The sequence below is a fragment of the Prinia subflava genome, chromosome 5 (assembly GCF_021018805.1).
Source record: "Prinia subflava isolate CZ2003 ecotype Zambia chromosome 5, Cam_Psub_1.2, whole genome shotgun sequence".
In the NCBI taxonomy this organism is placed as follows: Eukaryota; Metazoa; Chordata; class Aves; order Passeriformes; family Cisticolidae; genus Prinia; species Prinia subflava.
In genome coordinates, this window is record NC_086251.1 from 6,436,213 (window position 1) to 6,462,666 (window position 26,454).

At 44.3% G+C, this 26,454-nt stretch overlaps 2 protein-coding genes and 1 long non-coding RNA gene across 3 annotated transcripts in view; 1 reads left to right on the forward strand and 2 right to left on the reverse strand.

Moving 5' to 3' along the window:
* Nucleotides 1-948: 948 nt before the first annotated feature.
* The window catches only part of LOC134550939 (olfactory receptor 5B21-like), a 31,841-nt gene continuing 6,335 nt past the window's right edge, over nucleotides 949-26,454 (reverse strand). The window contains 18 exon segments of the mRNA XM_063397886.1: nucleotides 949-1,487; nucleotides 1,490-1,867; nucleotides 1,870-2,159; nucleotides 3,306-3,424; nucleotides 4,197-4,476; nucleotides 5,772-5,964; nucleotides 8,510-8,573; nucleotides 9,165-9,398; nucleotides 9,814-9,958; nucleotides 11,122-11,246; nucleotides 15,771-15,922; nucleotides 16,352-16,489; nucleotides 16,601-16,691; nucleotides 18,004-18,277; nucleotides 18,634-18,809; nucleotides 19,453-19,583; nucleotides 19,922-20,018; nucleotides 20,227-20,403. Coding sequence (XP_063253956.1) covers nucleotides 1,222-1,487; nucleotides 1,490-1,867; nucleotides 1,870-2,146 — 921 coding nt within the window. The 5' untranslated portion in view covers nucleotides 2,147-2,159; nucleotides 3,306-3,424; nucleotides 4,197-4,476; ... (11 more) ...; nucleotides 19,922-20,018; nucleotides 20,227-20,403 and the 3' untranslated portion in view covers nucleotides 949-1,221.
* On the reverse strand, nucleotides 7,252-8,444 carry LOC134550940 (olfactory receptor 5G3-like). Its single transcript, XM_063397887.1, is given in 2 exon segments — nucleotides 7,252-8,230; nucleotides 8,233-8,444. Coding segments are annotated over 2 exon segments (741 nt in total). The 5' UTR covers nucleotides 8,306-8,444; the 3' UTR covers nucleotides 7,252-7,562.
* On the forward strand, nucleotides 19,457-24,679 carry LOC134550941 (uncharacterized). The gene is made up of 4 exons (XR_010080490.1): nucleotides 19,457-20,046; nucleotides 22,334-22,406; nucleotides 22,788-22,816; nucleotides 24,134-24,679. It is a non-coding gene; the product is annotated as an uncharacterized LOC134550941 (long non-coding RNA).

Below are 26,454 nucleotides of genomic sequence, written 5' to 3' on the forward strand. Positions count from 1 at the left end.
ATCTAAATACTCTGTCACTGTAAAGCCATCCCCCCCTTGTCCTGACACTCCAGGCCCTTGGCCAGAGTCCCTCTGCAGCTCTCCAGGAGCCCTTTTAGGCTCTGGAAGGGGCTCTCAGGTCTCACCTCTACAGACTGAGCTCAGATGTGGGTTATGGCCATGCTGGCCTTGGCAGAGCTGGGCTCCCTGATCTTAGGAGGGCTTTCCCAACCTAAATGATTCTGGGATTCTGTAACTGTTTCTACTCCGTATTTGCTCCTGGTCAGCATTCCTGCCCCTCCTCCTGTGCTCAGTTTCACTGCAGTTCTGAAAGTTTGTTTTTTCCTTCCTCTGTCTCTCATGGTTTATTTTAGAGGGGAAATTGCACAATTGCTCAAAACTAAGCAAAACCTATTTAATAATAAAACCAAAACATGAACAAAATGCCAGGATAGGGAGCAGCGGTTATAATTCCACCATGATCCATAGGAGATGCCAGATGAGGGCTCTCAGCTCTTTGTTGGCTGAGAGTTGGGCTTTGGGCCTTGAGCTGGCTCACTGCCCACCCTGTGGCAGCACACAGGAAATTCCCCTTGGAATAGATGACTTTGGAAGCAGCTCCTTCAGCAGGAGACGTGCACTGGTAAGTAAACACCATCAGTTCCAGGAAGTTCAATGGAAGCCTACGGGTTTATGTCCCACTTCTTTGTATATATAAATTTATATTTATAAAGATCTTAATATATATTTTTATGTATATAAAGAAAGTTTGCTTATAGAATTTATTTTTTTCTTAAAATATATATAATTTTAAATATATATGAATTTGTCCTTGAAATATATAATTGGCTTCTTGGCATAATAGGGAAGTAAAAAGAACCGGTGTAAGAAATGGAGATTCAGGGACTGGGAAACAGCTCAGGATTTGGAGAAGTGCTGCAACTGCTAATTGGGAAGAAGGGAGAACACTTTTGAAACTCTCCTGCTGCATTTTATTTTTACATTATCTGCAATATCCTGATGTGTAAACACCCAGAGAATGTCACAATCAGACATACAGAGAAAAAGTTCTCTTTTTTTTCTTCCCTAAAAGAAGGAAATGATCCCAAGTAGCTCTAATCAGAACAGATGAAGAGTCCCTGGTCCTCAAGCTCTACACAAGTGGTCAGGAAGGGCTTAAATCCCTGAAATTCAAACACCAGGCAGCAAACACCAATAGAAAAGGAAATACTATTTTTCAGCTCAGCGTTTCCTCCCCATCAGCCTCCAGAGCCCGGCCTTCACCTCCTGGTTCCTCAGGCTGTAGATGAAGGGGTTCAGCATGGGCGCCACCATGGTGTAGAACACGGAGGCCACCTTGTCCCGCTCCCAGGAGCTCCTGGACGTGCGCCGGGAGTACACGGACACGAGGGAGCCGTAGAAGAGCACCACCATGGCCAGGTGGGACGCGCAGGTGGACAGGGCCTTGCGCTTCCCCGTGGCCGAGCGCGCGCCCAGGACGGCGCCAGGATGGAGGCGTAGGAGAGGAGCACGGCCAGGACGGTGGCGGCCAGGTGGAAGCCCGCCGTGATGAACATCCCCAGCTCGTTGGGCGCGGGGTCCGTGCAGGAGAGGGCGAAGAGCGGCGGCCCCTCGCAGTAGAAGTGGTCAATGGCGCTGGGGCTGCAGAAGCTCAGCCCGAGGGCCAGGCCCGTGTGCAGGGCGGCGTTGGTGGCCACAGCCAGGCAGGAGCTGGCCACCAGCAGCGCGCAGATCCCTGGGGACATGGAGAGGGAGTAGCGCAGGGGGCGGCAGATGGCCACGTAGCGGTCGTAGGCCATGGCAGCCAGGAGGTAGCACTCAGTGGTGGCGAAGGCCACGTAGAAATAGAACTGCATGAGGCACGTGACACGTCCTTGTCCTCAGCCAGGAGATCCCAGAACAGCCTGGGAGTGATGCAGGAGGAATAGCAGAGGTCCAGGAAGGAGAGGCTGCTCAGGAAGAAGTACATGGGGGTGTGGAGCTGGGCAACCAGCCGGATCAACAGCAGCAGCCCCACATTCCCCAGCAGGGTGACCACGTAGATCGCCAGGAACGCCACGGAGAGGACAACCTGGACGTTGCCCTGCTCAGAGAATCCCAAGAGGACAAAGTGAGCACTGGAGGTTCCATTTCCTTTGGCTGGCATCCTAATGCAGGTGCTGCAGGAAAGCCGAGATGCAGGGTCAGGAGATTTCTGTTTGCTGCACAAACGTGTTAAAAATGACAGTATCTTTACCAGCAAACACAGCCTGGAGATGCAGGGATTTCAGAATTTACTGTTTGGTTCAAAATACATTTTAAAATAGTCAGAGTTCACTAGTGAGTTTGTTTTCAATGGTTTTAATCTGGTTTAGCCACTGACTGGGTTTGATAAATCACTTTGCACAGTTGAAGGTTTATTCTACCTCCTGAAGAAGTTAAGGGGGTTGTTACTCATCAGATTCACAACATTAACCCCAGAAATTTAACCTATTATGAATTACGAATTTGAAAAAAACCCTGAAAACAACAAAAACCACCCAAAGAACAGCCCAAACCTCATTGGTTTAGAAGATCCAAAGGAAACAAAGCACTGGTGAGAGATCAGAACATCTTTAAAATTTTCTTTAGGAGAGTCAGAACAAATGAAAATAAAACAAATTTATTCCCTTCCTTTCCGTGAAATGGAAATTCAGGTTCAAACAGGATATTTGTATTAAAAAACACTTTAAATATGGTGATACTTGTGTCATTCCTGTGAGAAGTATGAAATGGAGAAAGAAAAGGGTTTTAAAAGTCTGTGGGCTCCAAAAATGTGGTCCCATGATTAACTGCGGGGAGTAAGATGCTGATAATACAGTTCAAATAAATAGAAATAAATATATATAATTTGGAAAATAATCCAAGTGGTGCTGCTATGAAATGATTGATCTTCAAGGCCAGGTTGGACAGGACTTGGAACAACCTGGGCTGATGCAAGGGGTCCCTGCCTGTGGATCATCACTGGAGGATCCATAAGGTCTCTTCCAACCTAAACCATGGATTCCATGATAATTTCCTAGGTTTTGCCTCAGAGACCCTGAGCTTAGATGACAAGCTCCCACCTCAAAGCCCTTTCCTTGCAACAGATCAACTCCTTGCAGCCTTATTTTGGCTAAAATCCACCTGTTTCCTCACATCTCGGGGCCCTTTTTTCTTGATCAGATTTTACCTGCCAGACCAAAATTGCCAGAGAGAAATAAACCCAGATTTCTTCCAGTATTAGTGTGGAAGACAGGAATAATTTACCCTCACAAAGACCATCAAAACTTGACCAAAAAACCTACTGTTTGCAGTCTTCCTTCACAGGAACACCAAAGGGTTTGTCACTGCCCAGCCCTGGAGGAGCAAATTTCCTTTGGGATTGGATGACTTTGGAAGCAGCTCCTTAAGAAGGAGACCTGCACTGGTAAATAAACACAAACAGGTAAATCAATTCAATTAGTTTTAGGAAGTTAAATGGCAGCTTGAGAATTTATTTCCCACTGTATATATAAAATTAAACATATGAACATTTTAATATAAATTTAATATAGAAGTTTATTTTCTATAGACAGTTCTAGATATAATTACTTCACACATATAAATATTTTCCTCATATATAATTTTATATGTTATATGTAATTATATTTATTTAAAATTTATATATTATATATAATTATATATATATTTAAATTTGGAATATAAAATGAATTTCCTGGAATCACAGGGAATTAAAAAGAACTGGTGTAAGGAATTGAGATTCAGGGGTTGAGAGACACCCAGGGCTCGGAGAAGCATTGCAATTGCCAATCAGGATGAAAGGAAAACTCTGCAGGAACTTTCCTGTTGCAATTTATTTTTACATTTTCTGGTGATAACTATGAGCTGAATTTAAGACTTTTAGTCTCAGATAGACCCTTCAGTCAATTTGCCTACAGTGTGCCTCCTAACTCTGCTGATATGAGGAATATTCATCCAAAATCTGAGTTAGGATGAAGGTTCAGATATACTGGAGTACATGTTTTGCCATCAGGAAAGACCTTTGCGATTTCCTGGAGTTATTATATTCCATAAAAACCTTCATGGAGAGGCTCCTACTTCTGCAAACACTTGGGAAGGACTGTTTTCCACACCCAGCAAAAAACTGTCTCAAAACCCCTTAAAATTCCACCCTCTCTGATTAACGAGATACTCACAGATCCTTGAGCTGAAGTCCACAAGCTCCATCAGCCTGGCCAAACCCAGGAAGTTTTCCATTTCCACCCTCTAGCGTGGCTGGAATATTTAAGTTTTACCCCATCCCCCCACGACCAGTTACCCCAGGGTCTCTGAGGCAGCTGAACACAGAATGAGCCTTCCCCAGAGGCCCTGGGCTCCATCCTGAGGTTTCTCCCTGGAGTTTTAGGGATGGGATGCCCACAGCACATCAGAGTTGATGCCTGCAGAGCCTGAGCGATGCCATTTGTGAACACAACGCTGCCAAGAGGAAACACCAAAACAAGGATTTTTACTACAGGCTAGAATGTGAAAGATGCTTAAATTCTTCTCTAATTCCATATTTCTCTTCTTCCCTCGGCCTCCCAAAGAAGCTTTTCCTTGCTGTTCCTCCAGCTCTCAGTGAGAGGTTCATTGCAGCAAGTCACTTGAGGGTCTGTCAATGCTTTTCTCCAGCTGCTGGGGGTCACCCTTACACCCACGAGGGACTGATGGCTCATCTCTATCTTGGTGGCCACCACAACCTCCACAGCTGCTCTCCTGTCCCAGTGTCTGGGACAATTATTCCCTATAGGCAACACTTATAATTTTCCCTTTTCCAAGTTTTTCTGGGTCCCATCTGCCCATTTTTGACGAGGAAAGCTCATCTTGAAAAGCCATTTTTCAATGCGTGCTTTAAAACGGGTCCAGGAGACTCCCCAGGAGTAAACTGCACCAGCAGAGAATCCTGGAATGGCTGGGGTTGGAAGGGACCTTGGTGCTCATCTCATTCCAGTGCCCTGCCACAGGCAGGGACACAGGATGACCCCTCAGGGGGATGTGTCCATCAGGAGGAAACATCGATGCTGGAAGTTCCATCTCCTTCCCACTCCTCTCATGGTCAGATGCTGTTCCCACAGATGGTGGACACAGTTCACCCTCATTTCCACAATTCCCACTTGCACAATGAGCCCAAACCTTTTGGTTTTGAAAGCAGCAGCTCCAGCATGAAGCCACAATGTGCAGAGTGACAGACTTGGGGTTTAATTCACTAAGGGCTCCTGGTCCTGTTCAAGGGTCAGGTGATGGTCAAGGCAAGACCAGCTGGACAAAGGCATTGGATGGTTTCTCAAACTATTATTCAAATATTGAATATTTTTCAAATATTTTTAAAAAAATATTCAATATTTTATTGCCAAAAAATGGTTGTAAGGCCCCAGAGCAAGAAAAGTTTCTCTGGGGCTTGTATTTTAAATGTCTTAATGTTTTATTACATTAATAATTACAAAGGGTTTATGTTTTAAATAAAAACATTAAAAATAATCTTTAGTCCTATTTAAAGAAAAAATGTACAATCTTTTCTGAACCTAAACTAAACAGTGTCCTGAGGGTGGCAGGCAGGAGCAGAAGGTGGGAGAGCAGCAGGGGTTACACAAAGAGGCCCCAGTTCATGCTTCTGATCACAGAGTGATGGAATTGGTTAGGCTGGAAAAGACCTCTGAGATCATAAAGTCCACCCATTCCCACAGCAGTGCCAACACCACCAGTCCACATCCCCGAGTGCCACATCCACATACCTTTTAAATCACTCCAGGGACTCCACCACTGCCCTGGCAAGCCTGATCCAGGGCTGGACAGCTCTTTCCATGAAGGAATTTCCTCTCTATCCAACCTAAATCTCCCCTGGTGCAGCTTGAGGACGTTGTCTCCATACCTGGAGATGTGTGAGGTGAGGACCTCCAGGGTCCCTGCCATGGGGGGTCAGCACAGCTGGTAAGAGAGGAACAGGAGCAAAACAGCTCAGGGGGATTGATCCAGGCAGTTGGACTAAATAATAATCAGGGAATTATCAGTAAGCTCTGGTGATGCCTTAAGAGGCCACCTAGAACAAAGACTAGACAGAGTAAAGAATAAAGTAGGTATTTATAAAAAAGGCCTTCAAAGGATACAGCATGGGCAGTACAGGATCCTGGCTGAGGCTACACCCAAGATGGACGCTGGGTCACGTGTTTTCACACTTTTATAGGTTTTGGTCCATTTACATATTGGGGTTAATTGTCAAATTACAGCTTCAGGTTATGAAGTCCCATCCTCCCAGTTTGCTCTCCTCAATTTTCTGCTGTTTATACTTTTCAGGCCTGAAGCTGCTGTGGTGTCCTTTGTGCTCAGGCTGGAAAAGGATTGTTTTGTCTAACTGAACTGTGAAGAGAACTTGCTAACACTATTATTAAAATAGTGTTAGAATTATATAATAATGAGTACAGAATTTGAAAAACATGAAAGCTAAAACTTAAGGCATCATTCTCCCCGTTAGAAGCTTGACAATGCCTCTACCTTGTCAAGTCTCTATTCTAAACATCTACTAATAATAAAGGAACAAAGGATTAATCTCATTGATCCTGAGTGCCTGTGAGTCATGTGCAATCAATAAATCAGCAAACTACCTCAATCCTGCCTTGATTTAACTTCTCCTCCATCCCAAGTTATTCCACGTCTCTAGGAGAGCTCCTTCACTCTGGATTTCACCATGGACCTGGCACAAGATGAGGTAATGCACTGATTGGAGGTTTGGGGTTTTTTCACATATGCAATGCTTGTGCACCAAAACATTTAGACCAAATATGTCACAGAATTCTGGAATGGTTTTGGTTGGAAGGACTCTCAAAGCTCATTAATTCCAACCTCCTGCTCTGAGCAGGGACACCTTCCACTAGACCAGGTTGCTCCAAGCCTCATGCAAACACCAAAATTGGAGTGAAATTACTATTTTCAACTGATATTAAACCAGCCAGCACCTCATCTAAATCAAAGTGCAGAGGGCCCCAAAAATGCTCCTCTGACATATTTCACAAAGATACTGCGGAGATCTCCGTTGTACCTGGCCTCCAAGCTCATTTTATTTTCCTGAGTCTCCTCCAAGCCTCCTTCACCTCCTGATTCCTCAGGCTGTAGATGAAGGGGTTCAGCACGGGGGTCACCACAGTGCAAAGAACAGCAGCCCATTTATCTCCTCTGGAGGTGTCTGACCTGGGGATCAAGCACATGAAAATCAATGCCCCATGGAAGGTGCTGACAGTGGCGAGGGGTAGGCACAGGTGGAGAAGGCTTTGCCCTTGCCCTCAGCTGAGCTGATGCTCAGGATGGTGGAGATGATGTGTTGTATTTCTGTGGGAAATGGTTTGTCCCTCCCCAGAGACCCCTGGGGCCTGTAACCATGTAGTTTAACCCTTCCTCCCCTTTCTGACCTTATTGGCTGAGTTCCAATCATCCCTCCTTAGCAGGAGCCTAGATAAAGCCCTCTTCTTCCTCATTCTTCCTCTTTCCCCCCCTGGAAACCTGGAATAAAGGTCTTGGACTACATCTGGGGGTTAGAGCCTCATTTGGAATCCTTTGCCCTGTCCCTGAGATATTCCTCCAAAGCCTTCTGGGATCTGAGCTAGCATAGGAACTTTGGGGGGCTGCAGGGGGGATATTTCAATGATGGCCACGTAGGACACCGGGACCACCAGCACGCTGGGAACACCGAGCCAAGATGAAGAGGCCCTCAGGATGACAAGGCTGAGGGTGGTGTCAGAGGTGGAGAGTGAGATCAGCAGGGAGATGTCACAGAGGGACAGATGGACGGCTCTGGAGCTGCAGAAGAACAAGCTGGCCAGCCCCAGGAGGTAGGACCTGGCCAGCAGCCGGGAGCAGCGCCCTGGGGACACAACAAGGGTGTAGAGCAGCAGGTGGCAAACAGCCAGGTATGGGTCATAGGCCATCATAGCCAGCAGGAAGCACTCAGTGGCCACAAACGGGCCAAAAGGAAACACCTGAGCCATGCACCCGGCATGGGCTGTTCCCTTCTTCCCCAGCAAAACCCCAACCAGCATCCTGGGGGTGACGATGGTGGAAGTGCAGAGGTTCACAAAAGCCAGCTTGCCCAGGAAATAGTACATGGGGCAGTGGAGCAGGGGGCTGGCTCTGATCAAGGTGATCATCCCCAAGTTCCCCAGGATGGTGACGAGGCAGGTGAGCAGGAACAGCAGGAAGAAGTGACCTGAGTTGCCGGGTCCTTGGTGAATCCCACAAAGCTGAACTCAGTTGCTTGGGTGCAATTGCTTCCTGGCATTCCTTCAAAGTGTGTTGCCTGTGTGAATTTCCTGCTGGAGGTTTCTTCCAGCTGGAAAACCCTCTTTGCAGTGGGATCTGCTTGGAGACAATGCTACAAGGTCTAAAGCAAGAGTTTAGGCACAGACTGATTGGACAGTGCTGGGTGGAAGTCATGGAATGGGTAGGGAGAAGCTGTAGGTTACACAATCCTGAGGAGCTTTACCTTGGTGCTGCCCTTCATCCCCTGTGTGTGTTCAGTCTGGGACTTTGAAATCATCCAGCACAACCTGAAACATGGAGAAACCAAATAAAAGCTGTAAAAACAGCACAGAATTGATTATTCATCCTTGTGTTGGCATCTGCCAACCACCTGCTTTGTCTGTCTTCTCCATAGAATCCTGGAAGGGTTTGGGTTGGAAGGGACCTTGAATCTCATTGAATCTCTTTGCACCCCCTGCCATGGGCAGGGAGACCTTCCACTAGACCAGCCTGTTCCAAGCCCCATCCAGTGTGGTCTTGAATGCTTCCAGAGAAGGGGCATCCAAAACTTCCTGACTATGAAGTCTCCCCTCCCTCCTGATGCACTGGTTTGGCTCTAGAAGATTTTTCCAGCTCTTTACCCTCTTCCTGCAGTCTGCAAACAAAAACATGCAACACCCGAAGCTGAGCAATCTCCTCCTGAAATTATTTCTTTTGGAGGGGAAAAAATAATTTAAAAATCCCCTTTTGGATGTGCCTTATATCAGGAATAGTAAGATCCATGAGTGTTCCTGACAGGAAAGCTGCCAGTCCTCCTCTGTGAGCCCCTTGTGGTCAGTGAGAGGTTCCCAGAGCAAGTATTCCAACAGGGTGTGCATGCCACACCTGCTGCAGGTCACCTGGATTTGGAGCTAAGCCCAGAGTCCAACAAGGAACTGGAGTGCAGGAGCCTCCAGGCAGGAGATTTTGAAACAGCAGAAGCTGTTTCTTCTTTGCAAGAGAAAACAACAGGAGATGGCTGGCTCAGCATGCTCTGTCCTTGCTCATGGTTCTCCAGGATGATCCTCCCCCCTGCATCTCTGCACTCCTGCTGCTTCCCTCCTGATGCTCTTCAGGGTGGATATTAAGGTGCTCTGCAGGCGAATTTAAAAATATATCACTGTCAGCAGTGACCTTTTTTCAAGTAATTTGGGGGTTTAGAGGCTCTTGGAGCCCCAGGAGAGTGACAAGGCCCAAAGCAGGTTGTTATCTCTTCTCTGAGCTTGGAGGTGATTACACAGGGGAGATGATCTCACCTTGAGTAAGCTACAGGGCTTTGGGGACACCCCAGAGCAACTGCAGTGCAAATCCCCACCTGTTGTGCCATTTTGGGAGCACCTCAGAGATTTTCAGCTCTACAAATGCTACGTTTGGCCTTATCACAGCAGTGAGCTGAGTGGTGGGGCACAGTCCCATGGGAGCCAGTATCCATCAGCAGTTCCAGTCACCAGAGATGATGAACCGCCTTTCGACCCATTCCAAACTCCTTAGACCCAAACCACAGCTCACCTGTCCCATCCCTGGAAGTGTCCAAGGTCAGGTTGGAGTGATCCGGTCTAGGGGAAGGTGCCCCTGCCTGTGGCAGGGGCGTGGAGCAAGATGAGCTTTAGGGTCCTTTCCAACACCAAGCATTCCAGGATTCCATGAAGTCTGGCTGCAAGAACGCAGGAGAATCACGGAACACGCTGAGTTGGAAGGGATCCACAAGGATCATCAAGTCCGGCTCTCAGCTCTGCACAAGCTCATCTCCAAGAGTCACACCATGTACCCAAGAGCATTTTTTAAACATTTGTTGAGCTCTGTCAGACCTGGTGCTGTGACCACCATTCTGGGGAGTCAGTTCCAGTGCCCAGCCACCCTCTGGGTGAGGAACATTTTTCTAATATCCATCTTAAACCTCTGTCTTAGTTAGAAAGAGGTGTCTGCTAGGGAGTGCAGGGTCTTCCTTGGAATGGAGAATTCAAACACTCTCCCTCCAAATTATTAAAATTCTGAAAATTAAGTGGGCTCTCAGGCAGAGATATGGGGATAGGAATAATAGTTCTTTACTAGTACATATAACAACACAAACAAAAAACAACAACGAAAGAGAACCAGGAACCTCGAGGGGCTTTGCTTCCCAAAGCCCGGGGCAGTTTGAGCTGGGTGCCCCTGAGGGTCTCTGAGAGCACCAGGCTGGAAGGGTGGGAAATCCTGGGCTGGTGGATGAGACAAATCAGAAGCTCTGCAGTGGTAGCTGGAAGGGCAGGGATGTCCTGGCAGGGCAGGGCAGTGCAGGGGTACAGAGCAGCAAAAAAAGAGCCTCAAAGCGGTGCTGGAGAAACAGTGGTGGGACAGGACTGGCCCAGCTCCAGCACGGTAGGAGGAGGTGAGCTCAGAGTTCCTGGGCACACGAGCAGATGGAGGTGGATTTCCCAGGACTGACAGGGTGGTGACAGTGACTCCTCCTGCAGCAAGCAGCAGCCTGGCCATCCTCTCTCTCTGATGCCAAGAGCAAAAGCCAGAAGCTGCCCCCAAAAAACTCGCATTATCCCCCACCCCCTCCAAAAGAAACTCCCAGAGACCCAAAAAAGTGTAGCCAGGTGCTACAACTCCTCTCCTTGGCCCCTTTGTTCTGCTTAAGTACCTACAAGGACCCAGCAGTTAGTTTTCTATCAACTTATCAGAAGCAATTCTATAAGTAAAAAATAAACAAATCTAACCCCCAAGAAATAGTAAGAGTACACTCTGTCTTTAGTATGGTTGCAGTTACTGTTCATTTTTTTATCTCATTGCTGTTTCCAATAAATTGTTCTTACCTCAACCCATGATCTTTACCTTTTGTGCCTTCAATTCTCCTCTCGAGTCCACTGAAGGGCAGGGGAAGGAGAGGCAGGAGCGAGCAAGCAGTGCATTGTCTGGAGTGGTTTTCAGTGGGAACGCTGAATTGGAGAATACCATTCCTAAACCATGACAATTAGGAAAAAAAAAAATCACTGTTAGGGTGGTTGGGCTTTGGAACAGGTTGCCCAGAGAGCTGGTGGAGTTGCCATCCCTGGAGGTGTTTAAGATCTGTCTGGATCTGGTGCTGAGTGATGTGGTTTAGGGGTTTAGAGGCTTAGGGGTATTGCTAGGCTGATGGATGCACCTGATGATCTTAAAGTATTCTTCCAACCTTGATGATTCTGTGATTCTAAGGGGGGAGACTCAGTGATGCAGAAGTACCCTCTCAAATAACTTTCATTTTCTTTCTGATTTGGACCAAACGGCAAGGTCTTCAAAATGGTTTGCCAGGAAGAACACCCAGTTTGGGATAACACGTGTCAGTGTGCTCCAGAGTCAGATCCATGGTGCCTGGGAAATCACCAACTATAGGAAGCTGAACAGGGGAAAGTGCCAGACTCTGCTCCTGGATTGGGGAAGAGATGCTGGAAATCAGTGCTGGGAAGAGGGACCTGGAGATCCTGGTCGAGGGCAAGCTGAACTGAGTCTGCAGTGCCCTGGCAGCCAGGAGGGCTGGGGGGCATCACAAAAAGCAGCACCAGCTTGATGCCTTGGGAGGGCTGGCCTGGAACAGAGACTGGACAGCGCTAGAGAATAAAGTAGGGATTTATTGAAAGGCCTTTAGGGTGCACCTTGGGCAGGACAGGGCCTGACCAGGGCTACACCCAAGATGGACTAAGAATGGTCACAAAATGGATGACTGGTCATGAGGTCTCACACTTTTATAAGTTTTGGTCCATTTGCATATTGGAGTTTAATTGTCCAGTTACAGCTTTGGGTTATGAGGTCCCACCCTTCTTGTTTTCGCTCTTCAGTCCACCCTTGTTTGTGCTTTTGGCCCTGAAAGTTGTCCTTGTTGTCCTTGGTCTCCAGCAGGAAAAGGATTTGTTTTGTCTCCCTACTCTGTGAAGAGCTCACCAGCACTCAGTGGGAGGCTCAGAACTGCACCCCTGGGCAGCACAGAATCTGAACCACATGAAAGGTAAACCTTAAGGCATCAAGCTGGTCAAGAGAGGAGATTGTCCCATTCTGCTCTGCACTGGTATGCCCTCCCTTTGAGTCTTGTATGTAGTTTTGGACACCACAAAATAAGAAAGAGATTAAGCTATTAGGCAGTCCAAAGGGGGGCTACAGAGGTGATGAAGGGCCTTGAGGGGAAGCTGTATGAAGAGAGCACTGTTCAGCCTGGAGAAGAAACTGGGGGGAAACTTTCCACAACTTCCTTGTGAGGAGAGGAGATCAGGCACTGATCTCTTTTCTCTGGGGACCAGTGACAGGACCTGAGGGAATGTCATGACATTGTGCCAGGGGAGGTTGAGGTTGTACATTCAAAAAGGTTCCTCACCCAGAGGATGGCTGGACACTGGAACAGGCTCCCCGGGGAAGTGGTCACCAGCACCAAGCCTGACAGAGTGCAAAAGTCTTTGGACACCACTAATAATACTTAAGCCACTGGAGACCAATGAGATTAAATTTATCAAATAGAAAACATCATGAAATAAATAAAGATATAACTAACCCGAGGTTCAGGTTGCTACTTTCGATTCAGTTGTCATTTCTGACAAAGTCAAGGGAAACTTTTTAGAGAGCATTGTCTTATCAGACGTCTTTTATAGTTATTATCTCAAATCAATATGCTTAAAAATGCTACCCCTTAAATGTATAACAAGAAAGTCTCCTCTTCCAGACTTATTCAGCTGTTATGCAGCATGATGAAGTCAGCCTGTACCTTATAGAACTTATTACCCCTAATAATGTGTTACAAGATCTCTGGGAAAAAAAAAAAAAACCCTCTAATATTTTGCATTGCATTTATGTTTATAACTGGTATTTTATAATAGCTTTTTTTAGTTTAGTGATGTCTTTCCTACACATTTCTGGTAAATTTCCCAAGGGAGAATGTACAAGATCCAGATACTGAGGAAGCACATTGGATGAATAAACCCAGCACAGAGTAAAGGTCCTGTCTGAAAGCAGGAGAAATTGCAGTATCCTCTCAGGGAAGTTGATACAACAAAAAGGAAATTGTTCCCAGTTTTCTCCTTTTAACACTGAACTACAAAAATTACATTTAGCATTACAGGGCAATGTAAAAGCAGCAGGAAAGATAAGAGCATTCTTTCTGTGCTAGATAAATTAATGTACAAATAAAGTTGTAGGAAAGTGATGTTGCCTTTTTTTTTCTTTTTGGAAAGCTTCCTGTGGCATGTAACTAACTTTGCTAATAGAGGGGGAAACACACATGACATCAGTTTAAGTTCAGAGGGAGGAATGGTGTAGATATTTACCAAATCCAGTCAATTTGATGCAAAAATGATTTCACATAGTTTTGTATTTGACTTTACCATAGCAAATGATTTAAATTATTTTCACGTGTCAAATAAGGAGTTAGTTTGTGTAAGAGTAGGTGTTTCAAAGAACTTGGAAAACGATTTTGACTCTAAATTCACAATTTTTCAAGTGCTGTTAGTTGCTACTCACATTTGAACTTTTTCTAGGACTGTCTACCAATGTATTTTGTCTTAGAATTTGAATAAAAGGGAAAAGAGATGAAGCAGTGGATCAAATATGCCTGAAACTCTGAAGCAAAAGCCTTAGACAAAAGCAAAGATATGTTCAAACCACACCACTGAAGCCTGGTCACCTTTTACATTTACAAGAGGAATTTCAATAATATAGGATACTTATATAAACTGACATTGAAAATCATTGCTAGATTCATTTTTCTTCATCTCTTATTACTATCAGATATTCATGTTTGCATTTCATGAACAAAAAACCAAACTATTTTTAATTATTTCCTGTTTTAGTAAAACATGAGACTTCTTCCAGGACAATATAGCCTAATAATGGGAAGAGAATTAATGAAGGAGAAGTATCTTGAAAAAGAACTGGTCTGTAATGCCTGAAACAAATGCAAATCTCAATCTAGCAAAGCACTTAAACTTAGGAGTACTTCACTGAATCAGGGGTTTAGGATGATAATTTAAATTATTACAATTAAGAGTAGTGTCAGATCTAGTCACTACCTACTTACAAAGGCAATGAAAAAATTTGGAACATTCAATGGCAATTTTTGTTAATAATTTCTTGGTTTTCTCATTATAATGCAAAGCAAATTTCAACTTAGTCAATTCTTTAAGGATAAACAGCTGCATGCTGTAGGGGACTGAAATCTGACAAAGAGGCAGGAGCTCAAATTATAATCTCAGTAGAGGCACTGACAAGCTCTGTAGCCTTGGCTACATGAATGAATTTTTGTGATGCTCCTTACTTATCTGTCCCATGGCTTTATATCACATAGGGAGAGTTTTAAAAATATAAACATACACACATATATGCTCCCTAATTAATCAGCTAGATTATAAACTCATTTGAAAACTTAAAAAGTGTGAGATATGATAAAGAAGATATGATCTACAATTCACTGGAATGCTAAAGAGAAAGCTCCTTTTTTCCCCTTTTCTTTTCCTCTCCCACTTAATCCCCAGAGGTCCAGTTCAGAACAGTCATTGACAGTAACAGGTACCAGAATTTAAGAAATAATTTCTTGATGTCAATTATGTAAAATAAAAATCAAACAATTCCTACTCTGCTAAGTGTGTCTGTCCTCAGACATGGAACACACAAACCCACCCTTCCTGAACCCACCCTTCCTCCAGCTCACATGATTTAGGAGGACAGCATAAGGTTGCTGTTCCCTCTGCTTCATCAATCAAATTTTCTTGGTCAGGAAAAAGATTGATGAATAAATCTGCACAAGTATTTCTGGTTACAGATAAAGGATATATCAATATCAGCAAAGCAGGCATTCAGTCTCATACAGAATTGCACACAACCAAGAGATGTTTCAGTTATTTACATATAAATATATAATACATAGTTCTCAGTATGGGAGGCTTTGGAATCCACAATTCATCAACATTCTCCATCTAGAGTTCTCAGTAGAAATTACACTAGACCTCAGTTTACCTAGAAGGCAAGCAACTATCCTTATTTTGCAACAAGAGCACTCAGAGGAGAACCCACACTCCCTAACTTGGGATCTTCCTCTCAGCTGGTGGCCCCAGGAGCACAGACAATCCCCTGACAGCCTGCCAGGCTGCTGTGGTGCTCTGGGCACTGCACACTCCCCAACACTCCTCCTTCAAAAAGGACACTACCCACTCACAGCCAGCACCTGGAAACCCAGGCAGACAGAAATGGAAAGGAAAGGACCAGCTGGAAATGCTGCCAGAACAGGAACATCAGAAGCTTGTTTAAGACTCAGCCCTGGGGCCCATCCTCAGGGAGGGTGAACTGCTGTGCACAGCAAAACCAAACACAATTCTCCACCTGCCTCCCTCAAGGCCTTCCTATGAAAGCATCATCCACACAGAGATGCCACAGGAGCTCCCTCCCTCTGATTTATTTTCTCCTTTTTTTTTTTTCCCCAGGTGCCCACCCAAGAGTGTTGACAGGCACATTACTTGGCTTAAACTTACCAGGAAGAATATCTGGTGTAAGAGCCTTGTAGGTGATGGAAAAATCAGTTCCATAATCCTCATAGTCAGAAACAAATTTCAGCCTTATGCCACTGGAGCCACTCAAAAGGAGGATTGGAAGATCTCCTCCACAGAACTTCCCTGGAACATAACTTTAGAGAATAATCACGGTTTAAAGCCTTCAGTTACTTGAGAAAACTTGCATGTACCATTTTTAATACTTAGCTGTGAAAATTTTAGGATGAAGAGGAAATTTCCTATTCATCCCTCTACTTTCCTTATTAATCCATTAGCCCAAATAGACTCACACTATTAAAAATTGAAAATCATTGACACCAGAAATGTGATACCCTTCCCTAGCAGGCATTTTCCAACCTCTTCACCTCCCACACACTTATTCTTTTATTTCAGATCCTGTGTCTATGTGTATCAATCAAGCAAATGCAAGTGGAGCCACCAACCACCACATCCCCCCTGGGTGCACTTGCTGTTAGAATAAAAAATGCTCAGACAGGATATAGATCTTAAAGGTCATTTCCAACCTGAATGATTGTTCCAAAGAGCAAGGGGACAAAACTCACCCACGAGTCTGTCATCTTTTGAACAGGCTGATAAAGAATCCATCACAGAACATTTCTGGCTCTGCATCAAAGTGGGAGAAAGGAAGCAGCATGTGCTTCATGTGCCCTTCTGGCACAAATAGAGTCCACATACACAATCTGGAATAAGAAATCAGTTCCCATTCACAAAAAATGCAACCAAACCCACCCCAAAACCTGCACTTGTAAGGGGAATATTCTCTGGGGGAGGGCTTTGTTCTCTCTACTTACTGGTGGTTTTGATAGGACTGTTCAGGCCTTCCAGGAAAATGTAATTCCCCTTCACTGTTGCAGAGTTTGCCCTCCTGAACACTGCAAAGTGCTGTGAGTTAAAACATAATGGAAGGAATTAGGTTTGACACATATGCAATCAGCTGTTCCACCAAACATCTGGAGGATGTTGTGAGACAGGATTGCTGACAGTGAGAGCTGCACTTTGTTTCTGCTGGCAGACTGACGCTGTGTCCTCTCTCTTTTGTTTGGAATTAGGTTAAATCAACTTTAAACCCCATCATCTGGGAGCAAGAATGAAGCCCTGCCAATGGGCTCTCATTTCTTTGTAAAAATGGCAGTGCTTTTTTTTTTTCAACATTAAAGAAACTCCTGGCTACATGAAGATTTCAGTACAAATAATTTCCTGTGAGGAAAAAGGGATACCCCAGAGCATAACAGAAGTGTTCATGGCAGCCCATCTGTAGTGATGCCCTTGCTTATGTCACAGCTGGAGACTTTTGCAACCCTTCAATGTGCTGTTAAAAATTACTTTAATAGAAGAAGCAGAAGCTTTTCTCTTCAGCCAAGTGTCCGCAGAAACACAACACCACAAAAAAATCATCTCCTCTTGCCCTTCCTTCTGCTTGCAAGGTGGCCCAGTAAGAGCAGCATTTATCAACAACTGTATAAACACAAACAAATTTAAGGACTCGAGTACTTATTGGATTATTTCCCCTGCAGCATCCTGGGAAGACCAGTAAAAACGGGCAAAAGTGTTTTCAAAAAGGTTTCTTCCTTTATAAATTATATTAACAACTACTTTGGGGGCTGCTTTTATGCACTATCACAGATCCAAGATACTGGGGAAAAGCAGTGTACTCAACTGTGGAGCTCTTCCCTTTCAGATCTAATAAAGGAGGGATAGGGAGTGGAAAAAGAAGAATAAGTCACTGTAGTTTCATATTCACCATTTACTTTTGCCCACGTGAAATGGCAATTCCATACAGCTGGCACTGAGACAAACCCCAGTGGTTTTCAGGGACACAATGTCCACAATAAACTGGGGCTTGGAATCAAAACAAAACTGCAACTTCAGGCAATGCTGATGTTGGAATAAACAGTTCTGGAGTAGCCCCTGCCAGAATGAGCCATCCTTTGGCAGGCCACTATTCAGTCTGAGCAGCACTTTTTCAGAAGCTAAACCCCTTTCATTTTTCTCTGACACATTATGGGAATTCTTTTGAATCACCAGTTGAAGGTGGTTTCTAACAGGAAATTTTATTTTTCCCCTCCCAATTTTTTTTCCTCTCAGTGACTAAACCTCTTAAATAACCCTCCCTCAGTTTTTCAGTTCTCTGTGTAAGATTTAACATAGTCTCCAAGACCCTTTAACAAGATTATCCCAAACTAGAAGAACGTACCAATTCAGTTTCTTACTACTCCCAGCAAAGTTCACCCCTGCCATTTGTATCTCCAGCTCCATGGCTTTGGCAGAGGTTCCTGGTGGTCACACCCCGTTCCCCAGCAAAAAGGGAATTCGTGGACTTTTGGGAAGAGTGAACAAAAGCACTTCTGAGCATGACTTGTCTCCCTGTTGTCAGATGTCTGATCCAACGTGCTTTAGTTGAGAAAAATGACAGATGACTTAAAGAAGTGCACATGGAATCTCTGATACTTTCAACAGCTGAATTTCCACTAAAAAGTAAATAAAAAAAATCCAATAAACATGCTAACTGGCTAGCTGCATGAAAGGATCATTCTTAAAAAAAAAAAAAAAAAAAGAAAAGAAGGAAGACTCCGAGTAGGAGGCAAAGTGGAAGAGAAGAAGAGAAGTGGAAGAGAAACATTTACAATGCTCTCAATTTGGTTTTTGACAACTGCCAGTCACTACCACACACTTCAAGGATTGTGAAATGCTGCAGTGCTTTGACAGGAAATCATATAAGTGCTGTATCCTGAAAAAAAGATAAAATTCAATAAAATGCTCTGAGACAGAGGGTTTGTCACAAGCCAGGGACGAATTACTGTGGAGATTTGGTTACAGCACTCACGTTCTCCTGAAGCCAGGATAGCACCACGCCGAGGTCTGTGGATATTCCTGGGGATCCTCTGTTGTGATGTTCCTTCTTCTCGTTCCTTACTCACATCCCATCCCCCAGGAGGTGACACCAGAGAGGGTCCAGGCCCCGTCCTTGCCTTGACACAGAAGGGCAACTCCAGAATCTCCCTGGAAAAAACGCCAAGCAAAATCCCAGGAGCCAGAGCTTGTACAGCTGAGCAAGCCTTAAAGAGTTCATGGAGGTCCCTTCTGTGCCTTCCTAAAAACCTGCAACACAAGGGAGAGTCATTTTTAAAAGAGCTGTGAAGACACGTGTGCTTTTAGGGTGTTTAGTCAGGATTGTCAAGAAGGAGAGAGACAGATTAATTCCCTCACCAGCACATCTCTGACGTGCTGGAGCCCATGCAAAAGGAGTGAGGAACAATCACTTAACCTTTATCCCACTTCCTTTGCTTCCTGTGATCCAATTCTTTCTACTTTCATCCTCAGGATCTTTCCACCATTAATTGATTTATCAAGTGTTCTGGAGTTAGAAGACCCCAAGCATTATGGCACTGGGGTACACTGCAAAACTGCTCTGGGGAACTTGTCCTGCCACGCAGACAATAATTAATGTGCAATCGCATCATTAAGTGTATTGCCCCATAGGGAACTGCTGAAAGAATCCATCCATCCATCCAAAGCTGCCAGTTTGCAGAGGATTTGTTTACTCTGGCACACAGAGCTGTGTGAAACCCTCCCAAGCACACAGGGCCCTGTGTTCAGCTGGTCTCTCCCTCCCTCTGAAATCCAGCACGCGTCGTGGTCTCACCTCGGGTGGGTTTCTTTAAAGCTGACACTGCTCTGGAACACTCTCTGCTCTTTAGGATGTGGGAGATGGACTTCATACAGCACCTGAGGGAGCAGTCCAGCTCAAACACAAACCAGTGCTCATGAGGAAAGCTGAAAGGTAAACAATGCCACTGTTAACACACCACAAAAATCAGCTGGAAACCTGCTCAGAGCCGTGTTATGGTTACAAGCATGTTTTGGCAAACAGCCAGGGGTTTTTGTATATAAGCACCTTTACTTGAAAAAATTCCAAAGTGCTTCAAAATTCAAATGCAGGTCTAAATTTTATGATTACCCTTTTGAGGTAACTCACGGGTAGGCATGGAAAAAAATCCCATTTTGAGATTACAATCCTTAAGGCCAGTTGAAGGTTACTTTTGCTCTGGCTCTGACCTGTGCAATCAAGCTCTTAGTTTCAGGAAAAAAAAAAAAAAATGTGAGTGGCTTACCTTTCCTTTAAATGACTCCAGCCACAAGCAGTGCAGATATATCCTGCTTCCAACTTTTCACCTGGGTGAGGAAGACATGCTGGCAAAACTGAGGAACCTGCCACACAGGAGCACGGATTTTATTGGTAAGTATTTGAAAGAACAATTACAAAAGGCTTCCTTTATAGGTGTTGGAGGGTTTTTTAACAACAAAAATAAAGTTGTTATTTTTGTGGAATTTGTCAAGTTAATCTCACATTGACAATTTATCTTCTGCATGCAAAGAACCATAACTTTTTCTTCATGGAGAGAAAGATCACAGCTACCTCTGGCCTTGCTGAGGTTGAAGGTGCCATGCAGCTTCAGAAGGGCAATGTCCCACTTCCCTGGAGTCCTGGGGTCAAACCTGAGTGACAGATTTGACAGGCTGGGTCTGCTCACTGCTCTCCCTGAGCCCCAAGTCGTGCTCTCCTGCAGTGACATGCAAGGATTGCTGTAGGTTCCTGTGAAACAGAAAAACTCCAGTTCAGCTACGCAACCTCCAACGAGAAAGGGAAGAATGGAGTTTCTTTTAAACAGAGAAGTTGTTACTTCTGGTACCCAATACTTTTCATCCTAGATTTTAGAGCATTTAAGATGTGCAGTCAGCAAGAGCTGGGTAAACCCTGTAGCAGGATTTGGGAGATGAGGAGGAGTGAGGAGAAAAATCCTTTTCGCAGCAGACCTGACCAAGGTGTTGTGGTCCACTAAGGAACCAGGGCCTCTTACTGTGTTTACAAGGGTTTAGCCACATTGCTTTTTGAAGGGGGGGGGAAGATTTGGACACAGAAAAGTGCAGAATAAATAAGGTCATTTCTCTAGGATCCTGAGTTTATTAAAAAAAAACAAACATAAAATCACAGTGAATCCTGCCTTAGGGCTCCTGGTACCAGACCAGGTGTGCAGCAAAGGAACACAAAAGCTATGAGTATAAACTTTATATTCTGCTTCACGTGATTTTTTTTTTTTAAATAGACTTCCAAAATCCATCTTTGCCAATCTCTATAAGTTCACTTATTATTTTGAGATGTTCAAAGGGTTTTTTTCCTCCCTTTCTGTTAAAACAGGGAGAAAAATGATTAGAAATAAAGGAGCAGCACTGTAAGAGATGCTGCAGCACACACACATTTCCAACCCATGTTTTCTGCAGCCTGCTCCTGAAATACCCCATCCATACGTGTCCAGGGTGCAGTGAGCTGCTGTGACCACCCCTGAGCAGAAACACGGGTGCCTCCACAGAAACGCCTTTGCCTTCTCCTCAGGGAAACCTGCAGCATTTACAGAAGACACTCCCAATAAAGAAAATCTCCTTGTCTGCTCTGGTTGCCTTTGGGGAAGGACAGGAGAGCACAGCCAGGTGCTCTCTGAGCAGTCACACATTCCCAGCACCAACACTCCATGGCATTCTCAGAATCCCTGAGATCCCTAAGAGATCCTAAACCTTACTGTTCTCCCCTGGGCTCTGCCTTGGGGTCTGGAGAAAAGCAACACACGTGTAATAAATGCCAAGTCCCTGAGGTACTCAGGCTGTGAACGTGAGCAGAAGGTTGGGAATTTTGGAAGCACTGCAAATCAAGGATGCTTGGCATCCCTTGGATTTGGGTTGCTGAATTGGGGTGAGAGATTCAGAGGGAAAAGGGGGAAAAGAAGGAAGGATTCAGTCTGGATTCAAGTTTTACTTCTGTTTTGGTAACAGAGAATTGGAAGACAGGGCCTAGTGCAAAATTCAGTGTCTCTGCCATGTCAGGAAACAGATCTCATCATTCCTAATACAAACTGCCCAGGCTAAAGCTAAACTGAGCTAAGAAAAACATGTGCAGATGTTCTCCTTCAAGCAAGTTTTGGAACAATTTTGGAATTAAATCACTGTTTCATTATCAATTTCAGAAATCTCTTTATACCCAGCATTTGTGCTGAAAATGCTTTTGACAAAGAGAGTCAAAATGCACAATACACAACAGACTTTGGTGACCAACAACAGTGTTCTGGATCTCTCCAGAACATCTGTAACTATGACAAATTTACTTCCTAACTCACTGTTATCATCATCTACCCTGGCTAAGTGAAGCTGATAATCTTTATGTGTTCCCAAAGGAAAATATTCATAGAAATAATTAGCTGCAGTGATAATTATTCATTTGGTTCTATTTTAAGAAAGGCAGAACCAAAGCCACCAGTTCTGCCCAGCAGCAGATTGTAAAAGAAGAATTCTTTCTGCTGCACCTCCTAAATCCAACATTGGTCACAATTTAATTTTTTTTCCTTAAAGATGAAACCTTCAATGAAAACTCACTGAAAACACATTTCTAATGGATTTTGCTACAAACTCTGGTAAACTCTCCATTGTGAAAAACATACCATGCATAACCATGGATCATTTTGTTGTTCTGGCAGATAGGAGGGTGCATTCAAAGGATGGAGGGACAACACTCCAAATTTTCTGGGAAATGTGGGATTCTCCAACCAAGTGAGTCCAACATCTACAAAAAAGGGAGTTGCTGTTACCTCAGGATTAGAATGGCTGGTGCAAAAAATTACAGTGACACAATGCTGCTGACACAATGCTACTTACACCAGCTTTTAAATAAGAAAGGCTTTCTATGGAAGTGAGCCTGTTCATTTATCTGATTTTTTTCCCCATTCTTCCCTAATTATCACTCCACACACCTTTTGTCCCTTGTGCAAAGACACAAGGACAGGGAAAAGAGAAAACGGGGACAAAATTTTTTTTTAAAAAATTGATTTATGTTTTGTCAGAAAGAATTTGGTACTTGGCAAATGGGAATAACTAAATAAATAAATGAGAAAAATCAGATTCACAAAATAATTTCTTTTCTCTTTCTTTCAGCATTGAATAATTTTATCCTCCTATGCAAGGTTAGTTTAAAAGAGATGTTATTTTTTAAAATTAATGCTATACTAAACTCTTATTTTCTGTGTTTTGACAAATTCTAAAAGCTCCTCTGCTTTGCAATTTGTAATCCCAAGAGATTCCTGACTGCTTTACAGGCTGCTGGTTTCCATTCTTGCTTTCTATAAATTAATAAATCTTCATGAAGGAAGCAGGAACAATTGCTATCATTAATTATTCCAAAAAAAGGATAGTCTGGATTTGAAGATATAATACAAGGGAAGGGAGGATCTGCTGTGTTCTGTTTGTGCCCCATGGGTATCATGATAAATCATGACCTTGCTGCAAATTTGGAAGTATTTAATTTTATTTATTTAATCATCAATCACATTTAACATTACTTGTTCTGAATCATCAAGGAATCAGGCAAAAGTTTGTAAGAATTACCCATGGAAAGAAAACTTCCCTATAGATAACTTAGAGGGTGAAACCAGTGCAGTTTCTTGATTTCAGCACTGCCTCCCAAGCTTGCCACTGCCTTAGAGCAGAACCCCCAGGACCTAAAACTGGTGACAAAGATGGAAAATTTCCCTCCTCCCTTTCTGAGGAGCAGCTGGCACAGCGCAGGGCTCTGTAAGAGAGCAGCCCCAGCAGCTGCAGCTCCCTGGGGGAAAGGCACATCCTGGGGCTGAGTGAAGGCACCGAGAGTTTGTGACACGGGGAGGGAAATCCAGACCCAAACCCTGCCCTGCAGGGCAACACCAACTCATTGAGGGGGAAGTTACACATTAATCCAGCCACAAAGCACTGACTTCCACTCATGAATTTCCCAGATTTAAAAGAGCATGAGTCTTCTACACACCATCACTGAAATCTTTGCTGTAAGATACTGAATTTCTCTCTGAAACTTTTTTTTTTTTGAGGCAAAATGAATTTACCATGGCATGCTTTGCTAGCAACACTTACCCAGGCAGGTCTACACATGGAAATAGAATCTCCCCAATCCACCATCAGTGACCAGCCCAGCAATATTTTATGTGTTTGTTCAATTCTAGTTTTTCATTCTTTCCCCTGCCAGTCAAAGGATAACAAACCCCAGCTTTTATTCTGAATATGCAGTTTTATAAGAACTGAATATAAACCCTGTCCTAGAAACTTTGAGGTGCAGCTGATTTTTTTTTCTGTTATAGATGCAGGATTTATTATGATTGCAGTTTTCCTACTAGTCCTGAGGAAATCTCTGTTTTTGCAACTTCTGAAACCTGTACCACCAACATGATTCCAGCTCTAATCAAAATCTTTTGAAAGCTGCTTTCTTTCAGGGATGCATTTGTATTTTGCAGGGACAAAACAAACCCTCCAGACCCCCAAACCATGGGGTCTGTGTGCAGCAGAGCCCTGCACTCCTCCACAACAGGATGGCATAAAAACAAGAATAAACAATCTCCATGGTCGTAAGGGATGCTGCCACTGGTATGGAATGGAAACATCCTGCCCGTGGACAGATGGAAAACAATCAGCACATTCCAATTTCTCCCAGAGAGGCATCACTTTCTGTGCAGCACCAAGAAGGTCAAACAGCAAAAGCACTCAGGGGCACCTTCTGCACCGTACCTGGGATGGCAGAACACCAGGGGAGGCTTTCTCATCCTCTTATTCTGTGTTCTCCTCTTCTGCTACCTATTTGTAGCTCTCCTGAAGCTATAAGTTTCCTTTATCCTCTGTGCAGCCAGACACACACCAGGGAGCTGCTCTTGTCCCTGAAACTGCAGCTCTGCCATCATCATTCCTGGCCACAGGCAAAGGTCAAATCTGAATCTCAGTACAGAGCTGGCTCTGTGTCCAAAACCTTTGTAACTAAGAGAAACAAAGCCATTAAATCACTGACTGTCCCAAACAGTGTTTTAGCAGGCAGAGCCTGCTCCTGCTGACCCCAAAATAATGGCATTAATCAATGCCAGTCAGCCTGGGCTGTCCCTTCTTTTGCTGTGCACTGGGAGGATGAAACGTAAATCAAAGTGTGCTCCGTGCTGTAGAAATGTGCACAGCTGCTCCTTGCTGTGAGGCCATTAAAAAGTTATCATGCACACATCCAAATCAGTTTAAGACCAAGGAAAGCAAAGAATATTGATACTGCTCATCATCAGTACACTTCCTCCCTCACAGCCCACCCCAACACTGAAAGGGCTGAGGGTTCTGGCCTCAGAGAGACACTGAGCTGTGTCTTATTGCCTCCAATTAGCTCAGGCAGGGACCCAGAGGGAGCAGTAAAACTGAAAGGTTGGCTTTTGATAGTGTTTTCTCTTCAGCTCTCCACACCCTCCTAAATTCCCCAGCAAAGTGCACAGTGGCAAGAGTGTTCAAAGGAGCACCTGGGGTAATAATAACCCTAAGAAACCCCCCAGACACTGTTTCCCACTGTTTGGTCTTTAACTCAGGACTTTGGATATGCACCAAGACCTATTTGAATCCCCTGTGCAAAACAAACAAACAAAAAAAAGGAGTGGAATTTTAACACAGAATGCACTTTTTCATCCTGCCCAATAGTTGATGCAGCAGCCAAAAGTAACTGGTAACCAAGAATTAAAAGAAACAGCACCTGCTGGCCTTTCCCCACTCTTCACTGCAGCCCCATTTTTCCATTTTCCAATACATGAGAATTACAGATACGGGCTCGGTTCCTTACACCTGTGATGAGCAATTTTTCTTTTGCAGCCGAGTCTGCTCCTGGACAGAAATTTGACCTTTCAAAGCAAACAAGACCCAAACCAAACCAGGTGAACAATGTCAACAAATGCAGCAATACTGCAGGCTATGGAGAGCACCGTGCCTTGAGGCATCAGCCAAAGCTTCCCTTGGATGGAGTTCAGCCTTAAACTGATTAATTGGGAAAGGACAAACGAAGGAAGAGAGAGGGAACAAAAAACTGTGCTTAGCTTAAGTATTTGACCTGAATATCTCAAAAAGCTTTGCAAGCACAGATCAATACTAATGATTTTCAGCTAAGATTTGGCATGTGGATTCAGCAAATCAGCAACAGTCAGAAGCAAATTGGTCATTTAACTCCCAGCTAATTCCCCTCAGGAATACTCTGTGAAATGCCAAGCCTTAATAGCACAGTGGCAGCTCCTCAAGGTAAACAGAAATAAAAAATAATAAATCCAGTGCATCACCTGTTTTTTTTTTGGAGAGCACAGTGAATACATCTCAATGCCTGCTTTTAACATGGGTAAAGATTTACAGTGCTTACAGAATATGCTCAAAATACATAAATACACCCTCTCAGGCAGGCAGCAGTGAGGTGAATCCTTGCAGATTTTTTCAGAAACATGATTAAAATAAAAATATATCACATCAGCCTGGCTCTGCTGCCAGTCCTGTCTGCACTGCACATCACATCAAGAACAGGAGATGAAAGGAGAGAACTGCAGGTGGCTCCAGGGGTCCCTGCACAGCCTGTTTCACAGTGGGTCCCTCTGCCTTGCCAGGAGATGGAGCTGAGTCCAAGGAGTGGGAAGAGATGAATGACCTCTCAAACTGGCTTCAAAGTCCAGGAGAAGGAAGTCCAGGAGCAATGCATGTGTTTGCTCTTGATCAGCCAAGTGAGACCAGGTTCCCTGTTACAGGAAACTGGCCCAGGGTCTGTTTGCTCCCTTCCAGCCTC